At 48.0% G+C, this 16,168-nt stretch overlaps 1 protein-coding gene across 2 annotated transcripts in view; it reads left to right on the top strand.

Moving 5' to 3' along the window:
- XPNPEP1 (X-prolyl aminopeptidase 1) overlaps positions 1-16,168 on the top strand; it is a 52,334-nt gene that overhangs the window by 16,539 nt on the left and 19,627 nt on the right. For both annotated transcript variants that reach the window (XM_006043916.4, XM_006043918.4), the window contains 5 exons: positions 7,105-7,168; positions 8,555-8,659; positions 12,023-12,115; positions 12,369-12,512; positions 14,209-14,304. In XM_006043916.4, coding sequence (XP_006043978.1) covers positions 7,105-7,168; positions 8,555-8,659; positions 12,023-12,115; positions 12,369-12,512; positions 14,209-14,304 — 502 coding nt within the window. The remainder of the gene's footprint in view (positions 1-7,104; positions 7,169-8,554; positions 8,660-12,022; positions 12,116-12,368; positions 12,513-14,208; positions 14,305-16,168) is intronic.

The raw sequence follows: 16,168 nt of genomic DNA, 5'->3' as shown, positions 1-16,168 counted from the left end.
CACACACTGTTGCTGGAGAGAATATGCATCCCAAATGCATGATTGTGCAAGGTCTTGGCGCTCCAGGGGTCTGCTCTTCTCTGTCCTCTGCAACTCTAAGGGTTTTTTCTTTTAAATTCAGAATAAGGGTTTTGGTGTTAATGAGTTTGGGCCCTGAGGGACTTTTACAGCAAGGATGTGTCCTTTCTCTCTTGTAATCTTCTTGTACTGTTGAAGTCAAATGTTGGGATTTGTGGGCACCGCTGGCCCCAAACCAGGAGAATCATTGGTTGGGGCCAGAACTGCCCTGGCACCACCTTTGAGAAATCTGAACTCTTCATCCCCTCCTTCTGTAAGGCCCCTCATTCTGCTTTTGGGCACAGCTTAGTCAAAAGATCACGTTCTGGCAGGGCTGACTCTGCCAACTTGAGTTTTTGGCTGTGTTTATGGTTCCTCCTTCTGGAAGACATGAATCAGATTTTCCTAGACTCTTTGGATTCTACTCCCATTCCTCCCGGAGTTGGCTTCCTGTTTTTTATTTCTTAAATAGGCTCTCTCCTGGGGTGGAGGTAGTGATTTTTATCCCACAGTGATTTCAGCCACTGTCTTAATTGGAGTAATGTTTGCTGTGGGAACACATCTCAAAGTTGCAGTGACTCGGTGCTGTATGTAGAGCCTTATTTCGTTCCTGTGGCAGTCCAGAGTGGGTGCTCCTGGTTGGTGGGTGACTTTCTTCCACTATAAAGAGGGGTGATTCAGGGATCCAGGCACTTTCCATCCTATGATGCCACCATTCCAGCTGGCGGAAGGGGAGTAGTATGGACAGGGCACATCCGTCTTGCATTGCCCTGACCCAGACAGCACTTCCCAACCAATCTGCATTGATGAGAACCAGTCACGTGACCCCACCTAGCTGCAAGAGGGTCTGGGAAATGAAGTCCTAGATGGGAAACCAACCATTTTCAGTGACTGTACAGTAGGGAAAGGGTATCTTTGACTCTTTGGACTGCTATCCAGTGTTTTTCCTGTTACCTTGACTTCAGTTCAGTCAGTTCAGTTCAGTCGCTCAGTCGTGTCCAACTCTTTGCGACCCCATAAATCGCAGCACTCCAGGCCTCCCTGTCCATCACCAACTCCCGGAGTTCACTCAGACTCACTCAGAGTCCATCGAGTCAGTGATGCCATCCAGCCATCTCAGCCTCTGTTGTCCCCTTCTCCTCCTGTCCCCAATCCCTCCCAGATTCAGAGTCTTTTCCAATGAGTCAACTCTTCCCATGAGGTGGCCAAAGTACTGGAGTTTCAGCTTCAGCATCATTCCCTCCAAAGAAATCCCAGGGCTGATCTCCTTCAGAATGGACTGGTTGGATCTCCTTGCAGTCCAAGGGACTCTCAAGAGTCTTCTCCAACACCACAGTTCAAAAGCATCAATTCTTCGGTGCTCAGCTTTCTTCACAGTCCAACTCTCACATCCATACATGACCACAGGAAAAACCATAGCCTTGCTTAGACGGACCTTTGTTGGCAAAGTGATGTCTCTGCTTTTGAATATGCTGTCTAGGTTGGTCATAACTTTTCTTCCCAGGAGTAAGTGTCTTTTAATTTCATGGCTGCAGTCACCATCTGCAGTGATTTTGGAGCCCCCAAAAATAAAGTCTGACACTGTTTCCCCATCTCTTGGTTTCATTTAAAAGAGACGAAAATGCTGAGGGCTGGATGTTACCTCAGTATTTGGGGTTTGGTGGTTCTCATCTCTGTTCACAGTCTGAACTCGGGGACTTCCTGTGCACACACAGCCATTTAGTCTTTCGGTTTCATTTTTTTTGAAAGCCTCATATATCTGAGGCATTGTGCCAGGCTTATGGCTTACGGAGGTGAAGGGCCAGTGGGGGGCACAGATATCACCCCCCACAGGCTCACGTAACTTTAGTCATGCTTACCATGGCACCCAGCCATCGCCTTGCTTGCCCTGTTCAGTCTGCATGTGTCCACGTTGCTCACTCTTCTTAAAACCCAGCTCTGGTCACATCACTACCCACTCTTGAACTTTTGTTCTCTATCTAGAACTTGCAGGAGAAAGTTCAAGCCTCTAAGTGTGGTGTTTGAGGTCCTTGACCATTGTCTTCAGCCTGCCTTTCCAGGAATCTCTGCTGCCACTCCCGAGAATGTTCTGCCTCAGCAGTCAGGCTAATCATTCACTGTCCTGCCACAAACCTCTGCTTCTGGGCCTTCTTGAACTTTCTCCCCTCCCTGTGTTACCTTCCTGCTTCTCGTCACCTGTCTGTGGTGGGCCAGGTCTAACCTCTGAGCTTGGCCTGAAGGATTCAGAGCACATCTGAGTTTGAAACTATAGCAGATACCATACTGCATATGCAGCATAATTCATGTGCTGATTATTAGGGCTGACGTTTCACTGACACCTGTCTTATTTTGTTTGCTGGACTGTCCACTCCAAGAAGATATTTTCTTATGTTTCCCATAGGGTCTAGGTCATCATCTGGTAGTAATAAGTGCTGTAGTTTATCAAAAGCTTAGCATGTGCTAGTTTCTTTATGTTACACCTCAGCCCTCCCACATGGGTGTTTTTATCATCCCTGCCTTACAGATGAAAAATTGAACCTTAAGGTTTACCCAGCCAGTAAGTGCGGGAGCCAGGCTTGAACACAGGTTTGATTCCTGGGTGTGGGAGTCACCTGTCACATGGTTGATGAAAGAGGTGAATTCACATAGAGGTGAATGGGGGCATACCTGTGTTCCTGGTTCCCTCAGAGTTTATAATCCAATTGTGCAGACCAGATGTGCAGTCTCTATACAGAATAAAAGATGTTGCTTGGCAATGTGGCAAGGGCATGGACTTTGGAATGTCAGACCTGAGATCAGATCTCAGCTCTGCTTTTAGAGCAGTGGTGTCTTGGGGAGGTAAGTAGGTAATTTACTTCTCTGAGCTGCTGTTTCTTTTCTTTTTTTTTTTTTAACCTATAAGTAGGTAGGATGATATCTTCCAGAGCTGCGTTAAGATTAGAATTAGGGGGAATGAAGATAGTTACTGGCAACTATGCAGTCTTAGCCAGTATTATTTGTTATCACCCAGGGTGGGGGGCATGGATCAATGCCAATGTGGATGGTTCTGTGAAATTCAGAGATGTGGGAGGTCTCTGAAAGCTGGGTAGGTCAGAAAGCTTGTGGAAAGGGGCAAGTGTGAGCTGGATTATGAGATATGGCTGAAGTTTTCTTTCTTTTTTTTTTTTTTTTTCCCTGTAGCTTACTGATATGCTTTATTTGGCTGTGTGTTATTTCATTGTTTAAATTAGATGCCAACATTTAAAAATGGGATGGTATCTCACGAACATACATCTATTTAGCCTCTTCTGAAATACTGAAGGTGGAGCCCACACTGCAGCATGACAGGAATCAAAGCTGAGTAGGAGCTGCTCTCTAGAAAAGGCAGCCCCTTGTCCTGCTTTACTCTCTTAGTTTACCTGCCGTACCCTACGGCTTATGAGTTCAGAACCCCAGTTATAATCCCTTCTGGTCTTCTTCCTGTTGGACAAAGCATTAGCTTCCTGTTGCTGCTGTAGCAAACTTAGTGGCTTATCCTGGCACACGTTTATCATCTTCCAGCTGTGGAAGGCTGGAATCAGCAGTGTTGGTGACTTCTGGAGGCTCTGGGGACAGTCCATTTCCTTGTCTTCTCCAGTTTCTAGAGGCCACCTCCATTTCTTGCCTTGGAGCTCTTTCCCCATTTTCAAAGAGGTGGCTAAAGTCTTAAGTATGAAGAAAGGTTCATCTTTCTTCCTGCTTGTTTACTTATTCCACATGTATTGGTTGTGGGCCTGTGCCTTGTTCAGGGACAGTGACAAACAAGACAGACAAACACCCTGATCTCCTGGTGCTTACATTCTGCTGGGCAGGGCAATACAGTAACAGCATGAAGGAGTCATGAAGGAGAGCACGTGCTAAACCGAGAGACAGAAGAGGCTGCGTGGCTCCTGGAGCTGGATAGTAAGCTGCTCTGTGAAGGTGACAGCTGACCTGAAGTATAAGGAGCTAGCCGTGCCATGATGAGAGGGAGGCTTTGACAGGCACAAGGAGGAGCGTGTGCAGAGGCCCTGAGGGAGGAGTGAGATCGGAAAGTGCAAGGAGCGAGGAGCAGGTGGTGTGGCCGGAGTGCTGTGAATGGGTGTGTTGTGGGAGGACCATTCTGGGAGGAGAGCAGGGCTTGATCAAGCCACGCCTTGGGGACTGTGCTGGAGTCTGAATTTTACCCCAAGTGTGATGGGAAGTCATTGATGGGTTGTAAGTATGCTGCTAACGTGATGTGATTTCCCAGGTGGTGCCAGTGGTAAAGAATCCGCCTGCCAATGCAGGAGATGCAAGAGACGTGAGTTTGATACCTGGGTCAGGAAGATCTGCTGGAGTAGGGAATGGCAACCCGCTCCAGTATGCTTGCCTGGAAAATCCCATGGACAGAGGAGCCTGGCGGGCTACAATCCATAGGGTCACAAAGAGTCAGACATGACTAAGCATGCATCCCCTTGAAAAACATAACATATACACACACACACATGCTATTATACACACACATATACACACACATGCTAATATATACACACACATAGACACATGCTAATATGATATATACACACACACACAGTTTGAAAAGCTCGCTGTGAGTGAAGAGTGGATTGCAGGGGCAGTGGTCCAGGTAGAGATGAGGGAGGCTTGGATGGGGGTATTAAAGATGGAGAAACATTATAGTTTTGGAGAAAAAGCCCATGGCTGTGTTTCTTTGAGCCTTTTCCCTAGTATGCTAAGGCTTTGGCTTATTTTAGGCGTTTTGCTGCTCTCTAGGGAGAATGTTCCCAGGCTTTGCCAGCCTCATGGCTGAGGAAAGTGGGGGAGGCCTGGGCCAGTGCTTGTCTGGCATCTGCTTAGCCTTCTTGGTGTGGAGGTGACAGCTTCGGTCAGCGATGTCTTTCTGGCATGTTGACCACTTAGGTCATGTCTAGACATTCTTACCCCAGCCTTCATCTTGGTCCCAAACCAAACATGTCCACCTGCTGTTAATTCCACCTCTCTTCAGAGAAACTCTAGGTGAACCCCTGGGGGGTTCCTTCCAGGCTTCCCCAGGTTGGGAGCGGGCACTCTTCTGTCCCTGTGTGCCAGAGCCAAGCCGGATCAAGGTCAGCAGTTCTTCTCTGCCAGCCCCTCACTCCAGTCCTCGCTGTGTGTCAAGCGGGAGAGCCCCAAGCCAAGGGGACCTGTTGTCACTCGCGTGTCCGCTCCGGGTCTTCTCTCTCGTGTGCTGCGTCCTCTTGTGTGCTGTGACTGTCAGCACAAGGGTTTAGTTTTCCCAGCCTCTCTCATGCTTTTTCAGCACTCAGGAAGGAGACATTAGTATCATCTCTTCTCTTGTGTATGTGCAGCTCTCTCAGGTTTCTGGTGAGTTGTGTGGAACCTGTACTTGCTATTCCTCACAACAGAACTTGGACAAGGGTGGGAACCCACTCCCCCATCTTGGCCTTTTTTTTTTTTTTCCAGTCTTGCACTCAATAATTGCTGGGTTAATAAACAAAGGACTCTACAGTTCATCATTGATGCAGGTGGCCATTTCTTTCTATGTGCTTAGTGCTATCTGGTCAATGTTCCTTTGTGTTTTGGGGATCAAACATTTGCTTGCCGTTGCAGTCAACTATCTGAAACAACCCGTTGTGGAAGTGAGGACTGAGGCTGAGAGAGCCGGGGAGATGCATCAGAGCACGTAACTGGGCCTGCTGGAGGGCAGCTGGGGCTCAGAGATCACAGAGCTCCTTCATGCCGCCATTGTGATTCTCTGTGGCCCTTCCAGCACCTCTGTGGGTCATGGTCTGTGACTGGTCTGAGGCTGCAATTATGACTGCCTTGGTGAAAGGGGAGGCTTTCATCCACGTGGCAGGAATGAAACCCGGGAGCCAGTTTTCCCCCTATGTTGTGTTGATTGTCCCCAAATGCCCTCGGGTCCAGCAAATGTCTACCCTCCCCACCCTTCTCTATCCTGAGCATTCTGGCTGCACCACTGGGGGTCTTAGTTCTCCCACCAGGGATCAAACCTGAGCTGCCTCCATTGGAAGCACAGAATCTTAGCCCCGGGAGCACCCTCTCCTAAGCATTCTTAACCCTGCCAGGTCCTTTAGCTCAGGAACAACCTGCTGCCAGAAGGAACAGCAGCTCTGGGCTCAAGCAGATCAGATCCTGGCCCTGCTGCTGACCTGTTAGTTACTTAAAGATTCTGTCTTTGAACCTCAATTTTCTAATTTGCTATTGGTCTTATCCCGGAGAGTCATTTTGAGGATGCAAGATGATGTATTTAGGGGGGCAGTGTGGCACAGGGCTTGAGTTGAGCTCTACAGCTGACTGCCCAGGTTCAAATCCTGACTCTGCTCCTTTTGAGCTGTGTGATTTTGGACAAGTTCCTTGAGTCTCTGTGCCTTACTGGCACAAAAGTACACACTATGTCCTCGTACCCCCTCCCCAGGAATGGAACCTCTTACTTTCTTCTCCCTGATCCCATTCCATTCAGAGGCTGGGGAGGACCTGGATTTGAACATGACTTTTTATTTTGCTAAAGCCTTCTGGGTTGGAGGAAGCATTTGTTCCCTAACAGGAAGGGACAGGGTCTGCGTGGGAGAGATTGGTGACACTACCTTGGATGGGGGATACAGACAGGAAGTTCAGAAATAAGCTGATAGCTAAAGAGAGTTAAGTTAGAGAGTTATTGGCACATAACACAGAAATTCAGGCTTTTCAGAAAAATAACAGATGCCTAAATGTCAGTGGCAAGGAAGGGAGAAGGCTATCAGATTGTTTTTTGAGTAAGATCTCAGCGAGGAAAGAGCAGTTTTGATCTATTTCTCTTGCTTTGTTTTCCAGGTGAAAAAAATCAAGGCTCAAGGGAGCAGCCCTTTTAGCCCTTAATTAATTAGGGTCACCTATAGCGTGCACTAATTTTTTTTTTTTTTAATGTTCAGCTTGCCTTTTCGGCTAGACTGTCAGTTCCCTGAAGGTAGGTGCCCAGCTTTTGCCAGCCTCTGTGGTCCTGCTGGGCTGTGACTGATCACGGTCCACTTCCTTGACCCCTCTGTTTTCCAGAGTGAGTACATTGCTCCGTGTGATTGTCGGCGCGCCTTTGTCTCTGGATTTGATGGCTCTGCAGGTGAGTCACTAAATTCTCTCTTTGTCCTTGTGGTACTTGTGTTCGCCTCCCTAAAATAACTAGACCCAGTTTCAGTCTGTGATACAGAACCAAAAAGAAAATACAGACCAGACGTCCCCATTGACCCTCTGCAGAGGGGGCGTGGTCCCGGTGCCTGTAGCTCCTAGGCTTAAGTGTTAGTGACTCTCTTCTCTCATGTGTTAATGATGCTTCTTTTTAATGACTCTTTGCTTTTCAAGTCAAAAAATTTTATTTTAAAAACAGTCTTGGGGGACTTCCCTGGTTATCTAGTGGAAAAGAATTCGCCTTCAAAGCAGGGGATACATGTTTGATCCCTGGTGGGGGAACTAAGATCCCACATGCCTGGGGCAGCCAAACCCTCCTGCTGCAACTAGGGAAGCCTGCAGGCTCTTGAGGCTGCCTGCCACAATGAAGACCCAGTACAGCCAAAAAAAATATTGTTGAACTTTTTATTAAATATAACATACACACAGATAAGTATATCATGAATACCCCTGTGTAACTGGCACTGCAGATAAGAAATGGGACACGAATGGCATCCTCAGGACCCCTTTCTTAGCTTTCTGGTCCCCTGTAATTCTCTAAGCGCTTAACTCTTGGTTTCTCCCTTTTCCCTTTCAACTTGAATAATAAAGATTAATGTTGAGCTACACTGGCGTACTGCATTAATTTTCTAAGAGCTGTTGCGCCCTGGGGTTTCACGGTGGGTTTCCCCTTCAGGCTCCCATCCTCTTAAGTGGCTAGGTTTGACGGGAGCCCCTTTCCTCACAATTAGCGCACTGCTTCCATTGATATAGGTGCATGTGTTGGTTGGCACATTCCATCTGGTTTAGGCTGACACCTCTGCTGAAAACCCTGAGTTCTTCTGGGCCTGTGGGAGCTGAGGGCGGGTAGAGGTGGAGACAAACTCCCTGCGTCTCCCTGAATGCTCACAGCGCCCAGGCGGTCTCTCTTGGGAAAGGCAAAACACCTCCTTTGGGGCGTCTGTTGGAGCAGGTGGCTGTGATTGCTGAGCAGGAACCATTTCCAGCTCACTCCTGTTGACTAGAGGCCCTGTGGCCCTCTGTCCACAGACCTCTGTCCTCCTGGCCTTGACTCACATCATGCACACGGGGTCCTTTCTATGCAGGGACCAGTACCTGGGCTGCCTCCCGACTGCCCACAACTTGTTGTCAGTGGTACTGTCTTCTCTTGCCTGGAGGTTTCCTTGGAGTCAGAGGCCCACCTGCCCCGCAAAGTGGGGGTGGGTGGTGGGGCCACACGGAGTCTGGGGCCTCTCACCGTGCTCGCCTGCCTGCTGCCATTCTGGGCAGCTTCTAGGTGTTTTTCAGGAACCTCTCTCATTCCTTCGCTCCCCTCCTCCAGGCACAGCCATCGTCACAGAAGAACATGCGGCCATGTGGACTGACGGGCGCTACTTTCTCCAGGCTGCCAAGCAGATGGACAGCAACTGGATGCTCATGAAGATGGGTGCGTAGAGACACAGCCGTCTCAAGCTTAGCTGGCCGGCTCGGGAGGAGACCCTGGAGCTCCTCAGGGCTTCTGGATCTTAACCCTTTTATGGGGTCAGGGACCCCTTTTAGAATCCAAGGTGTCTTAGTAACAAACTACCATAGATGGGGTGGCTCAAACAACAGAAATTTAAGAGAAGGGATACGTGTATATGTATGGCTGAGTACCTTCGCTCTTCACCTGAAGCTACCAAAGCATTGTTAATCGGCTGTTGTTGTTCAGTTGCCCAGTTGTACCCAACTCTTTGTGACCCCATGGACTGCAGCTATACCCCAGTACAAAATAAAAAGTCTAAAGTTTTGGGGGGAGAAATTTTCTTTCAACGGAAATTTATCTTTTCATGGCTGGTGGCTGGAAATCTAAAAGTCTAAAGTTTTGGAGGGAAACTTTTTTTTCAGCAGAAATTTATTTTTTCATGGCTGGTGGCTGGAAATCTAAAAGTCTAAAGTTTTGGGAGGAAAATTTTTTTTTTCAACAGAAATTTAATTTTTCATGGCTAGTGGCTGGAAGTCTGAAATGAGGGTGCCAGTGTGGTCAGATTAGTGAGAGCTGTCTTCCTGGCGCGCAGACAGCCACCTTCTCACTTATCCTTACATGGTTCTCTCTCTCTTCCTCTTCTTAGAAGGCTACCAGTACTACTAGATTATAATTCTACCCTATGACTTCATTTAACCTTCAGTATCTCCTAAGCCCCTGTCTCCAAACATAGGTCATTGTGAGGTAGGGTTTCAGTGTATGAATTTTGAGGGGAAACAGTACAGTTCATGGTACAAGGAAGAATGAGAAAGTGACAGGCTTCTATATACAAACCATCATGCATTCAATTTTGGAAGGCCCTGGCTCAGAACCCTTGTTTCAGTGAGGAGTAGCTGAGGGCCAGAGAGGACCCTGTGCCTTTGACTCATGCCCTGGGGGCCTATCCCCTGCTCTCTGCTGCCTCATGATTTCAAATGAGGTGAAGGTAAGGGGCCCCTGGCAGCCGAGCTAGGAAGCTCTCCCTCTGAGGATCCTGGCAGCTTAGCCACAGGGCAAGAGCATGGGTCTGCAGCTTTCTTGGGCAAGTTACTTCATCTTCAGTTTCCTCATCTATAAAGTGGAATGATAATAGTACCATAAAATGGCGAGGATTAAAGAAATAATATATGGAAAGCATGGAGCTCAGTGTTTATTGGATAATGATAATGTGTGTGTGTGTGTACACGGGTTTTTCATTTAATTGCGTGCTGTATTTTTCCTTGTCATCAGAGTAGTCTTTTGAAATATGGTTTCAGTGATTGTACAAAGGTGCAGCCTGCTGCATTTTGAACTTGGACAATAGAAGGAGGGGAAAGCAGCTGCCAGGGCCGAGTGAGGAAGAGGAGAAAAGGCCAAATCCCTGATGTTTCTTGTTTGTTGTTGGAGGTTATGAGGAAATCGGGTTGCTACCAGACTCACAGTTCAGGGAACAGAGGGCTGTTGATACTGAGTTGAACTGACCCCAGGATCTATTACTGAGGTTATGTGTGTGTGTGTGTGTGTGCGCACGCCTGCATGCTCCACACACTCTCCACATGCATGTATGAATGTTTGGCTTAGGGAGGAATTAAGAATGTTTTTATCCTGGCAATGGGTTTATTTTAAACTTGGGTTTCTCAAAATTCTTTTAAAATATAGAAACGTCAACACTGCAGCTTGGTGTTGTCCCAGTTGTGTTCTGTCTCACACACACGCACAGGCCTTCAGGATTGTGGGGCTGTTAGAAGTGAATAGGCCTCTAGGCCTTTGTACTTTTTGATTACATGCCTCTCTGTTTCTGTTTCATGCGCCCTTAGCATGTATGTATATTTGTTTATATGTTAGATGCATGTACTATGTCTATGTGTATTTCAGATTCAAGCAAAGTTTAATATCTTAATTTTTAAGAAGAAGTACAAATGGAAGTTCTGATACTTTCTGCTTGCACCCCAGGGTCTCTTTTAGTGTGCTCCTGGGATGTGAGCATCTCTCTTTGGGGCCTAAACTTCAGCTGTTAGATATGTCAGTGCTTTGGGGGTCAGAGTGGCAGAGGAGCGACTACTATCTGCCTCTTCCCTAGACCAGCCCTGGGGGAGGAGTCCTTCTTCCCTCCAAGCCCTCTCTAGCCTCTGCCCGCAGCCCGCCTCCTCACTGGCTCTCCTGTGTAGGGAGGTTCTGGTGGGTGTGGCTGGGGAGTGGTTGATTCCTGGGGTTTTGCCCAGCATCTGTCTGCTAGGAGATGATATGACTTCACCCTGTGAAAATTACACTAGGGGCATTCAAGAAACTTGCTTAATAATTGGCTTGTTTAGCGGTTTGAGGAAAAAAATAGGAAAGAATCAGATAGGAAAATCACTCAGTGACAGTTTCTAGGCAGGCTTTTAGAACTGAGATGCGTGAGCTCATTTCTTGATAAACCTTTGAACGTCCGTTATGTGGTTATCAGTACTCAGGGAAGGTAGTAAAAGTCAGTACTGTTTTGGAATATATGAACTTGCACTCTTTGATATTTTCCCGAAATGTTTCTTAATTGTTTAGCAAAAATCTGATGAAAAAGTATACATCTGAAACGTACAAGATATACTAGGTTGGATTAAAAAAAACTGGGATATCAAAAATAATTGTAGTTCCTTTTGTGAAGCTTATTTGGTGTCCTGTGACTAGTCTCTTAGAAAAGGAAAGGGCTGTGTGCTCTTGGTAATTGGGAAGCCCAGGGAGCCAGTTAAAGACACGATTTTGGGTTCCTATGTGTTCCTCTTACAGTCTTTGGATAGGTTTCTGCTGCTGAGACTTGAGCTCAGTCCTCCAGTCAGGCTGATTGTCTGGCAGGGCCTTTCCTCTGCAGTGATGCCCTCCAGGTAAGGCGAGAGCCCTGTGCGTGTGTTTGCCTTACCTGGGTGGGACGTAAGGGAGACTCTGAGCTTCTGCCTGCACAGTCTCACCACTCATGCTCTCATTACCATTAGTGGGGAAGTCACAGAAGGCCGATGAGATGATCTTCAGGATGACATCATGCACCTGTGTTGCAGTGATTCCCAGGATGCCTTTTACCAGGGGTCTAGGGAAAATCCTGCTTCTTCTTTCTTCTGTCTTACCCTCCCCTTATATACCATCTTACTTTATGCTTTCCTTTTTTAGCATCTAACACTTCTTCTAACCTTCCAGGATGAAGAGAAGTTCAGATTTTCCAAGTGCTGTCGATCCTTTTTAAAGAAGGTGCTTGATAAAGACCCTGTTCTCATGCTATTGGTGAATTGCACCTTTCTGGGTAGGATATCAAGCTCAGGCTCCCTGGGAATTGTTTCTCATCAGTTCTTCCCTCTGTAGGTCTGAAGGACACACCAACTCAGGAAGACTGGCTGGTGAGTGTACTTCCTGAAGGATCCAGGGTTGGTGTAGACCCACTGATCATTCCTACAGGTGAGTAAGCCGAGGCCCTGCCAGCTTGGGTGAGGACTGGGGTTCTAGATGCCTCCTCAGCCTCCTCGTTTGCTTGTGGGTGGTAGAACCTTTGGGGGCTCAGCATGACATGAGGTCAAAGCGGAGGTCAGGGTGAGGAGAAGAGTTAGCAGAGGGCTGCAGGATCGCCTGTCAGAAGGTGGCAGGCTCTCAGAGCTCTGCTGCTTGTAGAGGGTCTTCAGTTCACAGCTAGACCACCAGTGTTTCTCCTCAGATTACTGGAAGAAGATGGCCAAGGTTCTGAGAAGTGCTGGCCACCACCTCATTCCTGTCAAGGACAACCTTGTGGACAAGATCTGGACAGACCGCCCCGAGCGTCCCTGCAAACCGCTTATCACACTGGGCCTGGATTACACAGGTCAGAATCACGGCTGTGCCCCGCAGGCCCTGGCCATCGTCCCCTCCACCTGAATACAAGTCCTCTGGAGCCAGGTCATTGAGCCGATGGGAGGATTTGGCCCCGCTCTGGCACGTGGGGCATTGGGGCAGCAGGAGTTCAGTTTGTTTCCACTGTTGGCACCTGCTTGGGCATAGTTTACTCTCACAGAGCTCTTCTGGGCAGACCCATGGGTGCTGCTGAGATGGCTTTTTTTTTTTTTTTACCATTCAGTTGCTCACTGCCCCTCTCACACGTCTGATATTGGACACAGAGCCTAGAGGTTTCTAGATTCCATGTCCTTTTCTTCTTCCAGCACTTGTAGGTTTACCTTCCCAGGCCCCCTGCCCTTTATCTGTCCTCTGCCGTAGAGGCTTTGGGGAGTGGGTGGATTTCTTTGGCTTGCGTGATAGTGGTGAGTGAGGAGCAAGTTCTGTGAACAGTCTGTGGGAGATGAAAGTGTGGATTTATGGAAGAGTGAGGAGTGCAGAGGGAAAGGCCTGGAGGTGGGGCAGAGGGGAGTGAATCTTGCTGTAGAAACAGCAGAGGAGAGGTGGAGCGGGGATGTCTGGAATGCAGGCACATTGCCCAGAGGGGTCCTGGGAAGAAAGCATTACAACCCAGACTCTCAGCCAAGTTTTAAGCAGAATTCCCGAGCTGATCTTCACAGCAGTGTTTGGTTGTGGGGACGCCCCCAGCTTGCTTCCTTGTGACACTCTCACCAGAGGGTATTGCAGACTGGGGAGGGGGATGGGTCCAGTGAGGGGCCCTGGGTCAGCTAAACATTGTCCATCAGCATGCTTTGGATTCTGTCGAACTGAAGGAGAGGCTCTGACCTGTTCTTTACAGAGCAGGGAGAGCAGGTTTGGCTGGTGAGACTTCGGGGCAACAGACACGTGAGCGCCTGCCGTGTGCAGGGCACTGCCAGGGGCTGTGTGCATGAGATGGAGCCTGCCCTGTTCACAGGTGGCTGTACCATGAGGTCCAGGTGCTGCCTCATGTCCGGTGGTGGTGAGCTTCTCTGGGGCCCACAGGAGTAGCAGGCAGTCGCCGGCTGTGTCTGGCAGAGCATGTGTGGTTTGGAAGTGGTAGTCACGCTGAAACAGGCTGTGGAGAGTTCCTAGATCTTAGCACTGAAAGGCAGGTCTTGAGGCTCTAGAAATGTAAGGTAGAGGGTGATGTTTGCCTGACCTCTAAAGATTCGGTGAGTTCTCTCTGCTGGTTAGTGTCTTCTCAAAGCTCCCTGTGCTTCCTCTACGGCAGCAGTCTTTATACAGGAGTGTAACTAATTGCTGGTTTAATTATCTGTCTTCCCTTCCAGATTGTAAGCCCCATGAGGGCAGGGACTGTGTGTAGCTCAGAGCTGTAACTGCAGTGACAAGCAAGGCATCTGCAGATATTGATGCCTGGGCAGGAGAGATGGTTCATAGACATTTGTTGGATGAACAAATGGATTAATTTTGTTGTGAGGCAGTCCGGGCTTTGGATAGTCAACTAGCTTAGACGGAATTACTTCTCTTGTATGGGATTGGTATCCAGGCATTCTGTCCACTCAGATAACATGCTCCCTGGATATGGTGCTGGTTAAGAATGTTTGGAATGGGTTCTTTCACTTGGCTCTCAACAGTCCCCGGGACCAGACCAGGGCTGGAGTGGCAAGTGTGTTTGTTTCTTGCAGGCATCTCCTGGAAGGACAAGGTTGCAGACCTTCGGTTGAAAATGGCTGAGAGGAACGTCGTGTGGTTTGTGGTCACTGCCCTGGATGAGATTGCGTGTGAGTGCTCTGGTTTCACTGTTGGGGCGTGTTACCCAGTCTCTCAGTTGGTTCTCTGGGAATCTGTGTGCTCACAGAATTCAGTTTTCTGCATGGTCAGTAAGCAAAAGACCATCACCAGTGGGTATATGGCATGCCAGGTGGGATGGAGAAGGGATTATTTTGGATGGAGAATTACAGGGTGTTGGGGAGGAGATTGTGGTTGGTCTGGAGCAGTGTTACAGCCAGGCGCTGATGCCAGATCTGTGGTGGTGTCCCTCTCTGGCCAGTCTACTCAGTACTGTGACACCTCCGAGCAGGGGCGCTTTCTCCAAACTTTTTGTTTCTGTTAACATTCGTTTGTCTCTAAAGGTATGGAAGTGAGCTCATAGGAGATATTTTTTTCTTTATACTTCTGTATTTCCCAGATTCTTCACAATGAGGATGTTCTAGAAATACTTCTACTTCAGAAAACTCAGGAGCTGAAAGTTCACCAAACCTTTTGGCACAATAGCAGTTTTTTAATCTTTAGATCTTAGACTATCCTCATGGAATTGTTCAATGCCTTCTAGAACCTGAATGAATAAGGTTGAACCTTCTTTTTCTATTTTCTGACTGGATTTGACCCAAGGTACCTGAGAAGAGGCACTGCTTTATCTTTTTATTTTCTCACTAGAGAAAGATGGCTTACTGCACAATCTCTAATGCCTAGCCCCCAAACTTTGTCACGTGTATCAGTGATTTATATCCCTAATTAACTTAATAACATCAACATCAGAGAAAATAACATATGAAGCTAATTTCTCCCCTTGATTATTTAAATATCCTCTGTTTTCATTGTGGAAAATCTGGGAAGTACAGAGCAAGTAGAAATAAAAAGTCACCTATAATCTTCTTGTACAGAATCAGTTAACATTTCTGTGCATATATAATTTTGTAACTTGATTTTTTCCACTCTATTTACTCTAAGCAAATATAAACATAATTTTAAGTGAATATTAAATATCCCATCATGTGGTTATAGTGGAATTTACTTAACCATTCCTCTCAGGATGACCTTTGAGTTATTTCCACATTTTCTCATGATTGTATTACAGGACTACCATCAAAGTCTTGGTGCATCGCAATCTGTGTCTTAGTTTCTGATAATTTTCTTTCAGCTTTTGGTTGACTTTGGAGGTGGTGGTATGGGCTGGAGGGTGTGTGCATGGTAGGGCCTTTGACCTTATTACCATGTACCTGCCAGAGAGGTTGCACAGCATGTATGAATACACCCCTCTTGCCACACTCGCACCGACCCCAGGTACTATCATTTAAAAAGAATGCTAGTTGGGTTTGATGGGTAAAACATGTTGCCTCCATGCTGTACTTGAAGAAGCCATGGTTTTAAAATAGAGGCAGTGCGTTTGATACCAGGGTCTTTTTTGCACTCTGATTGTCAGGAGAGCAAGTGTTAGGCTGCGGGAGGCCCTGGGATGAGAGCTGTGCTCAGCACCGGTCCCTCTAGTTTCTCCAGCACGCAGTGACCTCACCAGGGCCCTGACACTGGCCATGCAGGTCCTCCACCCAGCCGTGGTTCCGGGTGGGCCGCCGGCTCGGGTTTCATTCATGGGCCCAGAGCCCCACTGACTCACTGCTTTTGTTCCTCTGCTGGGAAGCTCCGCCTCCCCGGGGCTCCTGACCCTTACACAGAGGGCCTCATCTGGCCTCCCTGGTGGGTGGGTCTCCGTTTTTCTACCCTCAGTCTCTTGCCTCAGAAGGGAGCGAGTGCTTGGCTCCCGCCCTTGTACTTGGGAGTGCCAGAGGTTTTTCTGCGGCAAGGCCAGGCCTGGCGGGTCACCGCCGGGTGGACCATTTCAACTCTTTGTCTGGAGGGCAATTCTCG

The sequence above is a fragment of the Bubalus bubalis genome, chromosome 23, assembly GCF_019923935.1.
Source record: "Bubalus bubalis isolate 160015118507 breed Murrah chromosome 23, NDDB_SH_1, whole genome shotgun sequence".
NCBI classification, from domain to species: Eukaryota; Metazoa; Chordata; class Mammalia; order Artiodactyla; family Bovidae; genus Bubalus; species Bubalus bubalis.
This window is presented reverse-complemented; position numbering and strand designations above follow the sequence as displayed.